The sequence below is a fragment of the Rhinopithecus roxellana genome, chromosome 14 (assembly GCF_007565055.1).
Source record: "Rhinopithecus roxellana isolate Shanxi Qingling chromosome 14, ASM756505v1, whole genome shotgun sequence".
Taxonomy (NCBI): Eukaryota; Metazoa; Chordata; class Mammalia; order Primates; family Cercopithecidae; genus Rhinopithecus; species Rhinopithecus roxellana.
The window spans coordinates 90480696-90496923 of NC_044562.1; the positions used below are offsets into that span (position 1 = coordinate 90480696).

The 16228-nt window shown below is 41.4% G+C and overlaps 1 protein-coding gene across 3 annotated transcripts in view; it reads left to right on the top strand.

The window, feature by feature from the left end:
* LOC104653583 (cytochrome P450 20A1) overlaps positions 1-16228 on the top strand; it is a 60207-nt gene that overhangs the window by 27296 nt on the left and 16683 nt on the right. For all 3 annotated transcript variants that reach the window (XM_010352613.2, XM_030916776.1, XM_030916774.1), the window contains 4 exons: positions 810-977; positions 7403-7481; positions 13181-13296; positions 14831-14885. In XM_010352613.2, the coding sequence (XP_010350915.2) occupies positions 810-977; positions 7403-7481; positions 13181-13296; positions 14831-14885 (418 nt within the window). The remainder of the gene's footprint in view (positions 1-809; positions 978-7402; positions 7482-13180; positions 13297-14830; positions 14886-16228) is intronic.

A 16228-nucleotide genomic window follows, 5' to 3' on the forward strand; every position in this document is an offset into this window, starting at 1 on the left:
TGAGATGGAGTCTCGCTCTTTCGCTCAGGCTGGAGTGCAATGGCGTGATCTTGGCTTATTGCAGCCCTGATCTCCCAGATTCAAGCTATTCTCCTGCTTCAGCCACCTGAGTAGCTGGGATTACAGGTGTGTACCACCACACCCGGCTAATTTTTGTATTTTTAGTAGAGATAGGGTTTCACCATGTTGACCAGGCTGGTCTCAAACTCCTGACCTCAGGTGATCCACCCACCTTTGCCTCCCAAAGTGCTAGGGTTACAGGTATGAATCACTGTGCCCGGCCTAAAGCTTGTTTATAATCTTTTCACTAGACTCTGTTTTTATTCCATAGGTATTTAATAAATATTTGGTGAAGGAAGGAATGACAAAGAGACTCTGAGAGGTTTCTGTCACTTAAGTATGTTTAGGACTTTTATATATATTCATATATTTATTGATTACTATGTCACAGGCATTCTGTGGCAGACTTTTCATTATTTTTAATTAGGTACCAAGAGTATGGTCTTTTAATTTCCATTGGGTTTAAGGTTTTTCTGTCTTTGAGTTTTTAATTTATATTTTCTGTTTTTATTGTTGTGATAGTGGTTCTGTTTTGTTTTACATATCAGCCCTTTGCCAGAAGCTGAACCTGAACCACTGAGGATGCAATTTTAGATAGAGCTAGTGTCAGTCTGACAGATTTGTACCTGAATGTTCACTTCGGTTACAGAGTTTAACTGTATTTGCTATTGAATGAATCTACTTAGGAACATTTTCTGAGATTTAGTATGCAGAAATAGTAATCATTGTGCTTTTCTGTTCTCTTTCAGCTTTCAGAAGAATTATTAGATAAATGGCTGTCCTACCCAGAGACCCAGCACGTGCCCCTCAGCCAGCATATGCTTGGTTTTGCTATGAAGTCTGTTACACAGATGGTAATGGGTAGTACATTTGAAAATGATCAGGAAGTCATTCGCTTCCAGAAGAATCATGGCACAGTAAGTCTGGGGCTAAATTTAAAATTATTCTTTCAGGCTGGGCGCCGTGGCTCACATCTGTAATCCCAGCACTTTGGGAGGCTGAAGTCAGGAGTTCAAGACCAGCCTGCCCAACATGGTGAAAACCTGTCCCTACTAAAAATACAAAAATTAGCCGGGTGTGGTGGTGTGCACCTGTAATCCCAGCTACTTGGGAGGCTAAGCCATGAGAATCACTTGAACCTGGGAGGTAGAGGTCACAGTGAGCCAAGATTGTGCCACTGCACTCCAGCCTGGGTGACAGAATAAGACTCTGTCTCAAATAAAATAAATAAATAAATACAATTATTATTTCATCATGCACATGCACATGCACATGCACATGGTGGCATGTGCCTGTTGTCCCAGCTACTGAGGCTGAGGCAGGAGGGATTACTTGAACCCAGGAGTTCAAGGCTAAAGAGAGCTATGACTGCAGCACTGCACTCCAGCTTGGGAGACAAGAGTGAGACCTTGTCTCTAAAAAATGATAATAATAAATTAAACAATTATTTCATCATACTGGGTAGTTTAATAATGCAGATTGTTGTCTATCAAGAACAAGGCTTGGCTGGCTGGGTACAGTGGCTCACACCTGTAATCCCAGCACTTTGGGAGGCTGAGGCAGGCAGATCACTTGAGGTCAAGAGTTTGAGACCAGCCTGGCCAACGTGGCAAAACCCCATCTCTACTGAAAATAAAAAAAAAACTAGCCAGGCATGGTGGCTTGCGCCTGTAATTCCAGCTACTTGGGAGGCTGAGGCACAAGAATTGCCTGAACCCAGGTGGCAGAGATTATAGTGAGCCAAGACCGCGCCACTGCACGTCAGCCCTGGGTGATGGAGTGAGACTCTTGTCTCAAAAAAAAAAAAGAAAGATCTTGGCCAGGTGTGGTGGCTCATGCCTGTAATCCCAGCACTTTGGGAGGCCAAGGCAGGTGAATCACAAGGTCAGCAGTTCAAGACCAGCCTGGCCAAGATGGTGAAACCCCGTCTCTACTAAAAAATACAAAAATTTGCAGGCATGGTGGCAGGAGCCTGTAATCCCAGCTACTCGGGAGGCTGAGGCGGAGAACCACCTGAACCCGGGAGGTAGAGGTTGCAGTGAGCTGAGATTGCACCACTGTACTCCAACCTGGGCGACAAAGCAAGAGTCCATCTCAAAAAAGGGGGAAAAAAAAAAAGAGTGATCTCACCGCTGTTTCTAGGATTTTCTTCCAGTTGCTGGCATCTGTCCTACATATTTTTATGCTGGTGGTGTTTTTCTTTCCTTTCTTTTCTTATAACCTCAAAATAGATATAATTTCAAACTTCCAGAAAAGTTACAGTTAATACAAGGTACTTCCTCCCTCCCATATATCCTTTACCCAGTTTCAGCAGTTGTTTACATTTTGCCACACATGCTTTTATCATTCATCTTCTATCTATATCTATCTATCCATCTGTCTATCCATTCCTCCCACTTTCCTGAAACCATTTGAGAGTAAATTGAACATTTTGCCTGTTTTCCTCTAAATATTGCAGTTGATGTTTACTGCGAGCAAGGATATTCTCTTATGTAGTGACAACATAGTTATCAAGTTTCTTTGGTTGTATCAATAATAATCTTGTAGATTCTCAGCCTCTTCCCCTCCAATTCCAGGACCCAATTCATGATCACTCAGTACTTTTAGATATCAGACCTCTCTAATCTGGAACAGTTCCTCAGCTTTTCTTAGTTTCTAGACCTTTACATTTTTGGATAGTACAGGACAGTTATTTTGTAGACTATCCCTCAATTTGAGTTTGTCTGATACTTCATGAGTAGTTTCAAAATATGTATTTTTGGCAAGAATTTGATGTTTTCTTAATATTAAGAAAAGCTGTCAAAGGAAACTTTTCAGACTATAAACAGGACTTGTTCTTCCTCAAATGATTTTTTTCTTTTTTTTTTTTCATATGTCCACAGCCTTGCCACCAGAGTGGGCTTTCAAAGATTTTTTTTTATTTGTGTAAATTTATGGGTTTTATATATATAATTTTATTACATGCATAGATTGTGTAGTGTTAAAGTTAGGGCTTTTAGTGTATCCATCACCCAAATAATGCACATTGTACCCATTAAGTGATTTCTTTTTTTTTTTTTTTTTTGAGACGGAGTCTTGCTCTGCCGCCCAGGCTGGAGTGCAGTGGCCAGCTCTCAGCTCACTGCAAGCTCCGCCTCCCGGGTTCACGCCATTCTCCTGTCTCAGCCTCCCCAGTAGCTGGGACTACAGGCGCCCGCCTCGTCGCCCGGCTAGTTTTTTGTATTTTTTAGTAGAGACGGGGTTTCACCGTATTAGCCAGGATGGTCTCGATCTCCTGACCTCGTGATCCGCCCGTCTCGGCCTCCCAAAGTGCTGGGATTACAGGCTTGAGCCACCGCGCCCGGCCTCCATTAAGTGATTTCTTATCCTCCTGCCCACCCCTGAAATGATCTTTTAGTGTCTGAAATACCAAGGGATTGCCATTGTCCAGTCATGCCACCAGGAATAATAACCAATTTGTGAATTCAGAGCCAATGACGACTGCATCATGACTGCTACTTAGATGAAAACAATTGGGAGATGTCATCAGTTGTAAGATGCATACTGATTTCACAGGTGTTAAAATGTGAAAAAACATACATCTTTCCTTCAGTTGCATATTGTATGTCCTAACTGTCCCCTGCAAATATTGTCCCAAGTATTTTTCCACCAATATTAGTGTGCTCTTGCTCTGTACTTTTGACAACATTTAGAATTGTTGGTCCTTAAATATTTGCCTTTCTAGGCCAGGTACGGTGGCTTGTGCCTGTAGTCCCAGCACTTTGGGAAGCCAAAGCAAGAGCCTAGAAGTTCAAGACCAGCCTGGGCAACACAGTGAGACCCCTGTCTCCAAATTTTTTTTTTTTTTTTTTTTTTTAATTAGCAGAGTGTGGTGGCATGCGCACCTGTAGTCCCAGCTACTCAGGAGACTGAGGTGGGAATATCACTTGAGCCCAGGAGGATCACACCACTGCACTCCAGCCTGGATGATAGAGTGAGACCCTGTCTCAAAAAACAAAATTTTTGCCTATCCAATAAGCCAAAAATGACATTTTATGATTGAAATATATAGTTCTTTTTTTTTTTGAGACGGAGTTTCGCTCTTATTGTCCAGGCTGGAATGCAATGGTGCAATCTTGGCTCACTGCAACTTCCACCTCCTGGGTTAAAGCGATTCTCCTGCTTCAGCCTCCCCAGTAGCTGGGATTACTGGTGCCCACCACCACGCCCGGCTAATTTTTGTACCTTTAGTAGAGATGGGGTTTCACCATGTTGGCCAGCTGGTCTCGAACTCCTGACCTTAAGTAATCCACCTGCCTCGGCCTCCCAAAGTGCTGGGATTACAGGCGTGAGCCACCGTGCCCAGCCTGAAATGTATAATTCTTTTTTTTTTTTTTTTAAGATGAAGTCTTGCTCTTGTCACTCAGACTGGAGTGCAATGGCACAATCTCGGCTCACTGCAACCTCCAGCTCCTGGGTTCAAGTGATTCTCCTGTCTCAGCCTCCCGAGTAGCTGGGATTACAGGTGCCTGTCACCATGCCCGGGTAATTTTTATATTTTTTAATAGAGAACGGGGTTTCACCATCTTGGCCAGGCTGGTCGCGAACTCCTGACCTCAGGTGATCTGCCTGCCTCAGCCTCCCAAAGTGCTGGGATTACAGGCGTGAGCCTCCATGCCCGGCCTGTGTAATTATTTTATTACTCGTGAGGTTAAACATTTTTTTTTTTTTGAGACAGAGTATCGCTCTGTGGCCCAGACTAGAGCGCAATCTCGGCTCACTGCAAGCTCCGCCTCCCAAGTTCACACCATTCTGCCTTAGCCTCCCGAGTAGTTGGGACTACAGATGCCCGCCACCACACCTGGCTAATTTTTTTGTATTTTTAGTAGAGATGGGGTTTAACCATGTTAGCCAGGATGGTCTCGATCTCCTGACCTCATGATCCACCCGCCTTGGCCTCCCAAAGTGCTGGGATTACAGGTGTGAGCCACCGTGCCTGGCCGAGGTTAAACATCTTTTTGCCTAGGTGCAGTGGTTCACCCCTGTAACCCTCGCACTTTGGGAAACCAAAGCAGGAGGATTACTTGAGCCCAGGAGTTTGAGACCAGCCTGGGCAACATGACAAAACCCTATCTTTGCCAAAAAAAAACCACGCACATAAATTTGCTGGGTGTGGTAGTACATTCTTGTAGTCCCAACTACTTGTGAGACTGAGGCCAGAGGATTGCTTGAGCCCAGGAGGTGGAGGTTGCAGTGAGCCATGATTGTGCCTAGGCACTCCAGCCTTGGAGATAGAGCCAGACCCTGTCTTAAAAACAAAAAACCCAAAATCATATTTTTATACTTCTGTTAAACACTTGGGTTCCTTTTATGGGATTTTTTTAAATGTCCTCCACCTATATTTCTTCGTTATTTTATTTACTTTTTTGTGACACAGTATCACCATGTTGCCCAGACTTGTCTCAAACTTTTGGGCTCAAGGGATCCTCTGACCTCAGCCTCCCAAATAGCTGGGGTTTTAGGCCCACCTGGCTCTTTTGCCTATATTTCTATTGATGTGTTTCATTTTCTTACTAATCTAGAACAGCTCTTTATTTTTAATCTCAGTTTTCATTTCCTTTTACATTTATTTATAGTAAATAAATAAAAGTTTTGTGATACTTTTTCAGTATCACAAATGCTAATGTTTTTATGTAGCTAAATCAATTTAACTCTTTCATTGTGGATTTGTGCCTTGTGTTCTGTCATGCTTAGAAACTGCTTTTGAGCTTTAAGCATCTTATATAAATATTTACGTTTTTATTCTTTTTTTTTTTTTTTTTTTTTTTTTTTTTTTTTTAGGCTGCAGTGCCACAGTCTCGGCTCACTGCAGCCTCCACCTCCCAGACTCAAGCTATCCTTCCACCTCACCCTCCTGGGTAGCTGGGACCACAGATGCTCACCATCACGCCTGGCTAATTTTTTGTATTTTTCATAGAGACAGGGTTTCACCATGTTCTAGAACTCCTTAGCCCAAGCAATCTGCCTGCCTTGGCCTCCAAAGTGCTGGGGTTATGGGTGTGAGCCACTCCACTCGGCCTACTATTCATTTTTACAGTAGTTTTAAGTTTGATTTTTTTACGTTTAAGTAATCTGAAATGTTTTCATTTATGGTAAGAATTGAGGGCTTTTTAAAATCTATTATTTTTCAAATAATAGTATTTAGCCATTGATGAATAAGTATTGTGTTCTTTCCCTAACTTCTTTTAGAACTTTTGAATTAAAATCAGGTTAAAGTTTTTTCAGGGGCTAATGACCCAATTGTGAATATTTGGAAGCCTATTCTACTGCTTATCATATCCAAATCTCAGACTAAATTTTAACCTTTTTCTTTACCTCAGCCAGTGTTTATCAATATTACAGGTGAAACAAATTTGTAATTACCTGTGAATTTTATTTTTACACTTATGCCAGTATAATACAAAAATGAGGGCCAGGCATAGTGGCTCACATATGTAATCCCAGCACTTTGGGAGGCTGAGGCAGGCGGTCACCTGAGGTCAGGAGTTCAAGACCAGTCTGGAAACCCTATCTCTACTAAAAAATGCAAAAATTAGCTGGATGTGGTGGCAGGCGCCTGTAATCCCAGCTACTCAGGAGGCTGAGGCTGGGAGAATTGCTTGAACCAGGGAGGTGGAAGTTGTAGTGAGCGGAGATCACGCCACTACACTCCAGCCTAGGCAACACAGCGAGACCCTGTCTCGTGGGGGAAAAAAAATGAGGATTGACTCAACTGCTGTGTCCTTTTTCTTCTCCCTACTCCTTTTAGAGAAAAGGAATTTTTCACTTTCCACTTCTTATTAGTTTGAAAGTGTCTTGACTAAAGTCATTAAAATATATTTGTACCCTCTCCTCTGAGACTGTGGAGTAAAGGATTGTGCAGCCAGTTGAGAAGGAGAGCTTAATTATCAGATTTGTTGGTGAGAAGAGTTACTGCTGGGTAGGTGGCTCACACCTGTAATCCCAACACTTTGGGGTTGAGACGAGAAGATCACTTGAGCTCAGGAGTTCAAGACCAGCCTGGGAAACATGGTGAAACCCGTCTCTACAAAAAATAGAAAAATTAGCTGGCATTGGTGGCACACACCTGTAGTCGCAGCTACTTGGGAGGCTGAGGTGGGAGGATGGCTTGAGCCTCGGAGGTGGAGGTTGCAGTGAGCTATGATCGTGCATTGCAATCCACACTCTAGCCTGGGTGACAGAGCCAGAACACTGACTCAAAAAAAAAAAAAAGTTCCTAAGTTATTAGGTTACATTGCTCTATATTATAATTTTTGCAGTTTTACCTATTAGCTAATAGATATGTATACTTACCTATTTTCAGGTTTGGTCTGAGATCGGAAAAGGCTTTCTAGATGGGTCACTTGATAAAAATACAACTCGGAAAAAACAATACGAAGATGGTAAGTTTGGTCACTCTTAATTTTTAGTGAGGACAAAAAATAAATGTGCCACAGTTTTAATAAAGTTATCTCTGAATAGTGAGATTAAACGTCATTTATATTTTCTTTCTTTCTTTCTTTCTTTTTTTTTTTTTGAGTCAGTGTCTTGCTCTGTTGCCAGGCTGGAGTGCAGTGGTGCTGTCTCAGCTCACAGCAACCTCCGACTCCCAGGTTCAAGCGATTCTCCTGCCTCAGCCTCCTGAGTAGCTGGGACTACAGGTGTGTGCCACCACGCCCAGCTAATTTTTGTGTTTTTATTAGAGACGGGGTTTCACCCTGTTGGCCAGGATGGTCTCAATCTCTTGACCTCACGATCCGCCTGCCGTGGCCTCCCAAAGTACTGGGATTACCGGCATGAGCCACTGTGCCCGGCCTATATTTTCTTTCTTTATGCTTTTTTCCTACATTTTCTACAATGAAAGTTTTCTTTAACAGAAGTGAGGAAAAATAAGTTAGTAAAAGAAACTCTAGCACTGACTGCAGAATGAGAGTGCTGTAGAGCTGGTATACTCTACGGGATTAATGGAAAGTATAAGGCTACAATCTTAAGAAAGCAGTTTAATAATGCATACTAAGAACCATAAATAATGGATGAAATTATATGAAAGAAGAGAATATTCATGAAGGTATTTTTGCAGTACTGTTTCTGCAAGTAGAAAACCAGGAACAAACTAAAGGTTCAACATTATAGGAATTAGTAGGGAAATGTCAACATGATTAAATATTACAGATATTTATTAAAAACGGCGGCCATGGTAGCACATGCCTGTGGTCCCAGCTGCTTGGGAGGCTGAGATGTGAGGATCACTTCAGCTCAGGATATTGAGACCAGTCTGGGCAATGTAGTGAGAGACCCCATCTCAAAAAATTTTAAAAAATTAGCAACATAGGCCCCGTGTGGTAGCTCACACCTGCAATCCCAGCACTTTGGGAGGCTGAGGTAGGCAGATCACTTGAGGCCAGGAGTTCGAGACCAATCTGGCCACATAGTGAAACCCTGCCTCTACTAAAAAAATATTAGCTGGGTGAAGCACACACCTGTAATCCCAGCTACTCAAGAGGCTGAGGAATGAGAACCACTTGAACCCTGGAGGCAGAAGTTGCAGTGAGCTGAGATCATGCCACTGTACTCCCAACCTTGGTGAGAAAGTGAGACTCTATCTCAAAAAAAAAAAAAAAAAATTTAGCAACCTAAAAGATTCTTGCTATTATAACATTGAATAAAAATATTTTCAGTGTTGTTTGGCATTGATTTCAATTTCAGTTTTACACAATTTACACAGAAAAATAGCAATTTTAATGTAATATAGTGCCCCCAAATTAATTATTCTCCCTTTTTTTTTTGTTCTGTATTCTGTCAGTGGTTGAATAATTATAAAGCTTTAATACTTTTTTTAAAATTAATGTTGGTTTTTTGTTGTTGTTGTTGTTTTGTTTTTTGAGATAGAGTCTCACTCTGTCACTCAGTCTGGAGTGCAGTGGTGCGAGACACAGGAGACAAAAATCCCTGTCCTCATTAGCTTACTGTTTTGGTGATTTTCTTGGTCCAACAGAAGTAAAAAAGAAAAAAAAACGCCAGTTTAATTGACACATTTCCTGCTATCCGGTTTTTATGACCATTATGATTATCTTGATCAATGCATTTAGATTAATTCCCCTTGATAAAACATGTATTTCAGAAATATTGGTTAAATTAACATGAAATGAAAATAATGTATATTCTTTGATTCTAAATAAAAGTAAACTATCTGGCATGATGTGTTCCTTGGGCTACAACATGGGCGTAGATCAAATTTGAGCTTTTATTGGAAATGATTATGTTCTAGTATTTATAAAAATGGGATCCCATGACTGGATCAGAGCTTCCTTTGTTTAATTCCCAACCTGCTTTGCACATTAGAATCAGTTGGATAACTTAAAGCACAAAACCTTATCCTAGATCAGTTTATTCAGAATCTGAGATTGGGGTGCCGTGGGCATCAGGTGTTTTTGAAAAGACTCTCCAGATTATTCTAATGTACTTGTAGGGTTGAGAATGTACAACAGTGGTTCCCAAACTTTGCTACACATTAAATCTTTTTAAAAATATCAAACATTCAGATTTAATTGATATGAGGTGTGACTTGTGCTTTACTGTTGGTTGAAAAAACTTCTCAGGTGATTCTAATGTGTAGCAAAGTCTGGGAACAACTTCTTTATAGTGTTAATAATTTATTTTAATTCTTTTTTTTTTTTTTTGAGACTGTCTCGCTCTATCGCCCAGGCTGGGTGAGATCAACCTCTGTCTCCCAGGTTCAAGCAATTCCTGGGCCTCAACCTCCCAAGTAGCTGGGATTACAGGCGCCTGCCACCATGCTCAGATAATATTTGTATTTTTATTTTTTTTTTATTTTTATTTATTTATTTATTTTTTTTTTGAGACGGAGTCTGGCTCTGTCGCCCAGGCTGGAGTGCGGTGGCCGGATCTCAGCTCACTGCAAGCTCCGCCTCCCAGGTTCACGCCATTCTCCTGCCTCTGCCTCCCAAGTAGCTGGGACTACAGGCGCCCGCCTCGTCGCCTGGCTAGTTTTTTGTATTCTTTAGTAGAGACGGGGTTTCACCGTATTAGCCAGGATGGTCTCGATCTCCTGACCTTGTGATCCGCCCCTCTCGGCCTCCCAAAGTGCTGGGATTACAGGCTTGAGCCACCGCGCCCGGCCAATATTTGTATTTTTAATAGAGACAGGGTTTCACCATGTTTTTCAGGCTGCTCTCGAACTCCTGACCTCAAGTGATCCTCCCACCTTGGCTTCCCAAAGCGTTGGGATTACCGGCGTGAGCCACTGTGCCTGGGAATAATTTCTCATTTTAATCACTAATGTGTATTATATTGATTCAATTCTATAAATATTTAATGTAGATTTATGATATCCTGGCATGTTTTAGGTGCTGAGGAACCTAAACAAAATTTCTTGCCCTTGTGGCGCCACATTCTAGTGGGAAGAGACAGACAGTAATCTAAATAAGTAAACTGAATAGTACATTAAAAGGTGAAAAATGCTGTAGGGAAAAATAAAACCAGAAGGGGATAGGGAGTGTGGGGGGTTGGGAGATTGCAATTTTAAGTAATTATTAGGAAAGGCCTCAAGATGAGGTGGCTTTTGAGGTAACACTTGCAAGAGATGAAACCAGTCATGCAGAACATGTGGATATCCAGATGTTCAAAGGAAAACTATTCCATGTAGAGGAAAAGTAATTACAGAGTCCTTGAAGTAGGACTCTTCCTGCTATATTTGAAGTACAACAGGAAGGCCAGTATGGCTGGAGTGAAGTGAGTGAGAAGAGGAGCAGATGAGGTCAGAAAGACTGGAGACAGGAATGGGTTTTGTATGGCTTACAGACCATTGTGTGACTAGCTTGTTACTATGAGATAGGAAGACACTGACAGGTTTTGAGCAGAGTTACAATCTGAGTTATGTTATAAAAGGATCACTTTGACTGGTATGAAAGACTGTATGGGCCCAGAGCAAAAGCAGGGAAACTAGTTAGAGGGCTACAGCAATAAACCAGGCTTGAGAGATAATGTGGCTTGGACCAAGTGGCAGGCAACAGAAAATAAAGAACAAGGAAAAAAAAAGGAGTAAGAAAATAATTTGGTACTTTGAGGGTAGACCTACCAACATTGGCTGACAGATTAGAATTAGGGTATAAGGGAGAGAGAGACGCCAACGTTTTTGGCCTAATTGCAAAAGGAGGTTGTCAGGAAATAAGATGGGGAAGACTGTGGGAAGATCCAGGATTTGGGGGAAAGCTCAAGAGTTCAGTGTTTGGTATGCTTCAGACATCCAAGTGCAGAGGTTGAGTTTGTTATTAGGATTTGAAATATGAATCTGGAGCTGAAGAGAAAGAAGTCCTGACTAGAAATACAGATTTGGAAGTGTGCGGTACATATATTGCATTGAAAACCTTGAGATTAGAGATCACCAGGTAGTGAATATAGATAGAAAAAGGAAAGTGGTCCCAAAACTGAGCTCTGTCCTTGAACATTTCATTGCTGAGAAGTTCAAGAGATTGAAAAGGAATCAAAAAAGGAGACAGAATGAGCAAGCCGTAAAGTGGGAGGAAGTGTGGCATCTAGGGGAGTATAGAGTCCTGGGAACCACATGAAAAAGTGTTTCTTGGCTGGGCGCGGTGGCTCATGCCTGTAATCCCAGCACTTTGGGAGGCCAAGGCGGGCGGATCACGAGGTCAGGAGATGGAGACCACCCTGGCTAACACGGTGAAACCCCGTCTCTACTAAAAATACAAAAAATTAGCTGGGTGTGGTGGCACACACCTGTAGTCCCAGTTACTCGGGAGGCTGAGGCAGGAGAATCGTTTGAGTCTGGGAGGTGGAGGTTGCAGTAGGCTGAGATTGTGCCCGTGCAATCCAGCGAACACTCTTGTCTCAAAAAAAAAAAAGAAAGAAAATGAAAAAGTGTTTCTTGGAGAGTACGTTATCAACATCATCAGTGATATGATAGGTCAAGTAAGGTGAAGACTGAAACATATTTGTGTATAATTTTATGGGCCATTGGATATCAGTTATTGATATCTTTTAGGTTTTTATTTTATATATTTATTTATTTAGAGATAAATAAAATATTTATTTATTTATTCTTTTGCCCAGGCTGGAGTGAAGTGGCATGATCTTGGCTCACTGCAACCTCTGCTGCCCAGGTTCAAGCAATTCTTCTGCCTCAGCCTCCCAGGTAGCTGAGATTACGGGCGCCTGCCACTGAGCCCAGCTAATTTTTGTATTTTTAGTAGAGATGGGGTTTTGCCATCTTGGCCAGGCTAGTCTTGAATTCCTGACCTCGTGATTCACCTGCCTCAGCCTCCCAAAGTGCTGGGATTACAGGCATGAGCCACAGTGCCCAGCCTCTTTTAGGTTTTTAGAAATTTACTTTTCTGATTATCTTTCATCTGCTCTAGCCATAAATAAGTGATTCCTGATTTGGGAGAAGGAATGGAGTTAAGACAGAATTTAGAAGGAAGGTGGATGATATCAGGGAAGAAAGGCTTATGTGTTTGGAGGCCTCTAAAGTGCTGGTATTAGGCCGGGTGTGGTGGCTCATGCCTGTAATCTCAGCACTTTCAGGCTGAGGCGGATAGATTGCTTGAGCCCAGGAGTTTGAGACCAGCCTGGCCAACATGGTGAAACCCCGTCTCTGACAAAAATACAAAAATTAGCTGGGCGTGGTTAACATGCCTGTAGTCCCAGCTACTTGGGAGGCTGAGATGGGAGAATCACCTGAGCCTGGGAAGTCAAGGCTGCAGTAAGCCAAGATTACACCACTACACTGCAGCCTGGGCAACAGAGCAAGACTCTGTCTCAAAAATAAAAGAAAAAGTCAAGTGCTGGCATTGCTCTACTTCTTGACCTGGGTGGTTGGTGGTGATTTATAATTATTCCTTAAACTGTACTTACATGCTTTATGTACGTTTTTGTATGTATGTTAAATTTGGCAAAAAGAAGGAGGAAAATAGATGAGTTTAAATATAAATTAGCTTTCTTTGTTGTTGGTTACTAACTTTGAAGGTTTTCTTCTTCATGTATTAACATTGCGCAGAATTATTTTTTTAAAGTTCAGTCTCCACTAATGCTTGTATTCTAAAATTATTTTGTTTTTTTCTCTAAGCCCTCATGCAACTGGAGTCTGTTTTAAGGAACATCATAAAAGAACGAAAAGGAAGGAACTTCAGTCAACATATTTTCATTGACTCCTTAGTAAATGGAAACCTTAATGACCAACAGGTGATATAATTGTTGAATGTTTTTCAGGTTAAAAAAAAAAAGCCAGAGCCAGGCACAGTGTCTCATGACTGTAGTCCCAGCTACTCGAGAGGCTGAGGTGGGAGGATCACTTGAACCCAAGAGATCGAGGCCAACTTGGGCAATATAGCAAGACGCCATCTATAAAAAATAATGATAATAATCACACATATATACAGTGTGCTTTTCATGCGCTTTAATCCAGATACCTTCCTAGAGTTCAGTGGCTTAAAAGAAGCACCATACATGTTTTTTGGGGGTTTTTGTTGTTGTTGTTGTTGTTTTGAGATGGAGTCTCGCTATGTCGCCAGGCTGGAGTGCAGTGCAACTTCCACCTCCTGGGTTCAAGCGATTCTCCTGCCTCAGCTTCCCGAGTAGCTGGGACTACAGACACACACCACCACACCCAGATAATTTTTTTGTATTTTTAGTAGAGACGGAGTTTCACCATGTTGGCCAGGATGGTCTCTATCTCTTTGACATCATGATCTGCCCACCTTGGCCTCCCAAAGTGCCAGGATTACAGGCATGAGCCACTGTGCCCAGCTGCATCGTACATATTTTATTGTACATCATTGGTAGTACAAGTACTTGGCCTCTATTATTTAGCTCTTTGAGGCAGCTGTATATTATTTAATATTATTAAATTGAGCCAAAATTCTTGAATTACAAAAGAGGAAAAGGACTTGTGTTAGGTGTATTAGACCAAATCACTTTGCCTGCTTGACCAGGTGTGGCAGTGTGGCTTGTTCACAATACTGCCAGCATACCACTGCATTTGTGGTATTGTCAGGCCAATGAGGTTAGTTGTTATTGCCACATCTCTTCATTGTAGGAATCTTCTGCCCCACTCTACACATGCAAGTCCTTGTAGCCAGAAGTAGTCTAGTATATGTTGGTGCAGAAATTGAATTCAGCTTCCAGGACAGTGATGAGATCTTCTGTCCTATTTCTGAGGCTTCATTGCTGGTTACTAGGCTAAGCCAGAAAAATAGGACTGGTAAATACTGAGTATTTACCACAGTATATCATGAACTAGTAAGATTCACAACAAATACCCTAATTTGATCATTAGATGTTGTATATGTGTACCAAAATATCACTTGTACTCTGAAAATACATACAACTGTAGTATATCAATTTTAAAAATATTTTTAAAAAGCAATGTGGTATTTAGGTTGGTATTCACATTATACAGATTTTGTAATATTCACAACAAATACCCTGATTTGATAATTACATGTTGTATACATGTACTGAAATATCACTTGTACTCTGAAAATACATACAACTATAGTATATCAATTTTAAAAATATTTTTAAAAAGCAATGTGGTATTTAGGTTGGTATTCACATTATACAGATTTTGGTTTTTTGTTTTAATGAAAACATCATAATGAAATAATATACTTTTTTTTTCATTGACACTAATTTTATGCTGTAGATTATTTTAGCAGGGCCTAATATAGGCTACCTTACATTTTTCACACTTTCTAAACTTAGCTTTGTTTCCTAGATCCTAGAAGACAGTATGATATTTTCTTTGGCCAGTTGCATAATAACTGCAAAATGTAAGTATAAATTGATTTCTTTTTCAGATGAATTACTAAATATACAGGCCGAGCACAGTGGCTCACACCTGTAATCCCAACACTTTGGGAGGCTGAGGTGAAAGATTGCTTGAGGCCAGGAGTTGGAGGCCAGCGCAGAAAACAGAGACCCTCTCTCTACAAAAAAAATAAGTTAACTAAGCATGATGGCCCATCCCTGCTACTCAAGAGGCTGAATCATGAGGATGGAGGCGACAGTGAACTGATTGTGCACTCCAGCCTGAACAACAGAGTGAGACCCTGTCTCAAAAAAAACAAACAAGGCCAGGCATGGCAACTCACACCTGTAATCCCAACACTTTGGGAGGCCAGGGTAGGAGGATCACTTCAGCCCAGGAGTTCGAGACCAGTCTGGGCAACATAGTGAGACCTCGTCTCTGCAAAAAATTACAGTTAGCTGGGTGTGGTGGCACATGCCTGTGGTTCCAGCCACTCGGGAAGCTGAGGCAGGATGATCACTTGCGCCCAAGAGGTTGAAGCTACAGTGAGTGATGATCACACTATTGCATTCCAGCCTGGGCAACAGAGCAAGACTGTCTCAAAACAAACAAAAATAAAACACTGTTTAGAGGACTTCTTTAAAATTTTTCCCTCTTTTTTAGTCTTGTTTTAAAGGGCTGACTCACATAGGTGCTTTTTTTTCTTAACCCCAAGTTCTTAAAGTCACCTCTGAAAATTGCCGTAAATTTCTTGACACATTTTATGGATTGTGAATTCTAGTTAGTGCCTTTAAAATGAACTGCTGTTGACACCTTTCCAACCAGAACAGTGAGCTTTTCATTTCCTGCTGCTGCTTTCCACTTTGACTCCAAGCTAGTTTGTTATTATTAAGGTCTACCAACAAGAGTATATAGGCCACAGAAATCACGATTAAAAAGAACTCCTCTCATTGGAATTGAAGGTGATTTGTATGTAAAATTGTAAAATATTTGATATGTTTCTAAGTTTCCTCACTTGGTTTTTAGATTGGTGGAGTACCATTTATTTATACAGTATTTATAAAAATACTTTTGTAGGCATAAATATATACTAAGATAAAAATACTTAAAGAAAGTATTAGGGGGCCAGACAAGGTGGCTCATAGCCATAATGCCAGCACTCTGGGAGGCCGAGGTGGATGAATCACTGGAGCCCAGAAATTTGGGACCAGCCTGGGCAACACAGCGGAACCCTATCTCTAAAAAATTCAAAAATTAGCCAGGCCTGGTGGCACACACCTGTAATCCCAGTTATGTAAGGAAGGCTAAGGTGGGAGTATCACTTAAGCCCAGGAGGTTGAGGTTGCAGTGAGCCGTGATCACACC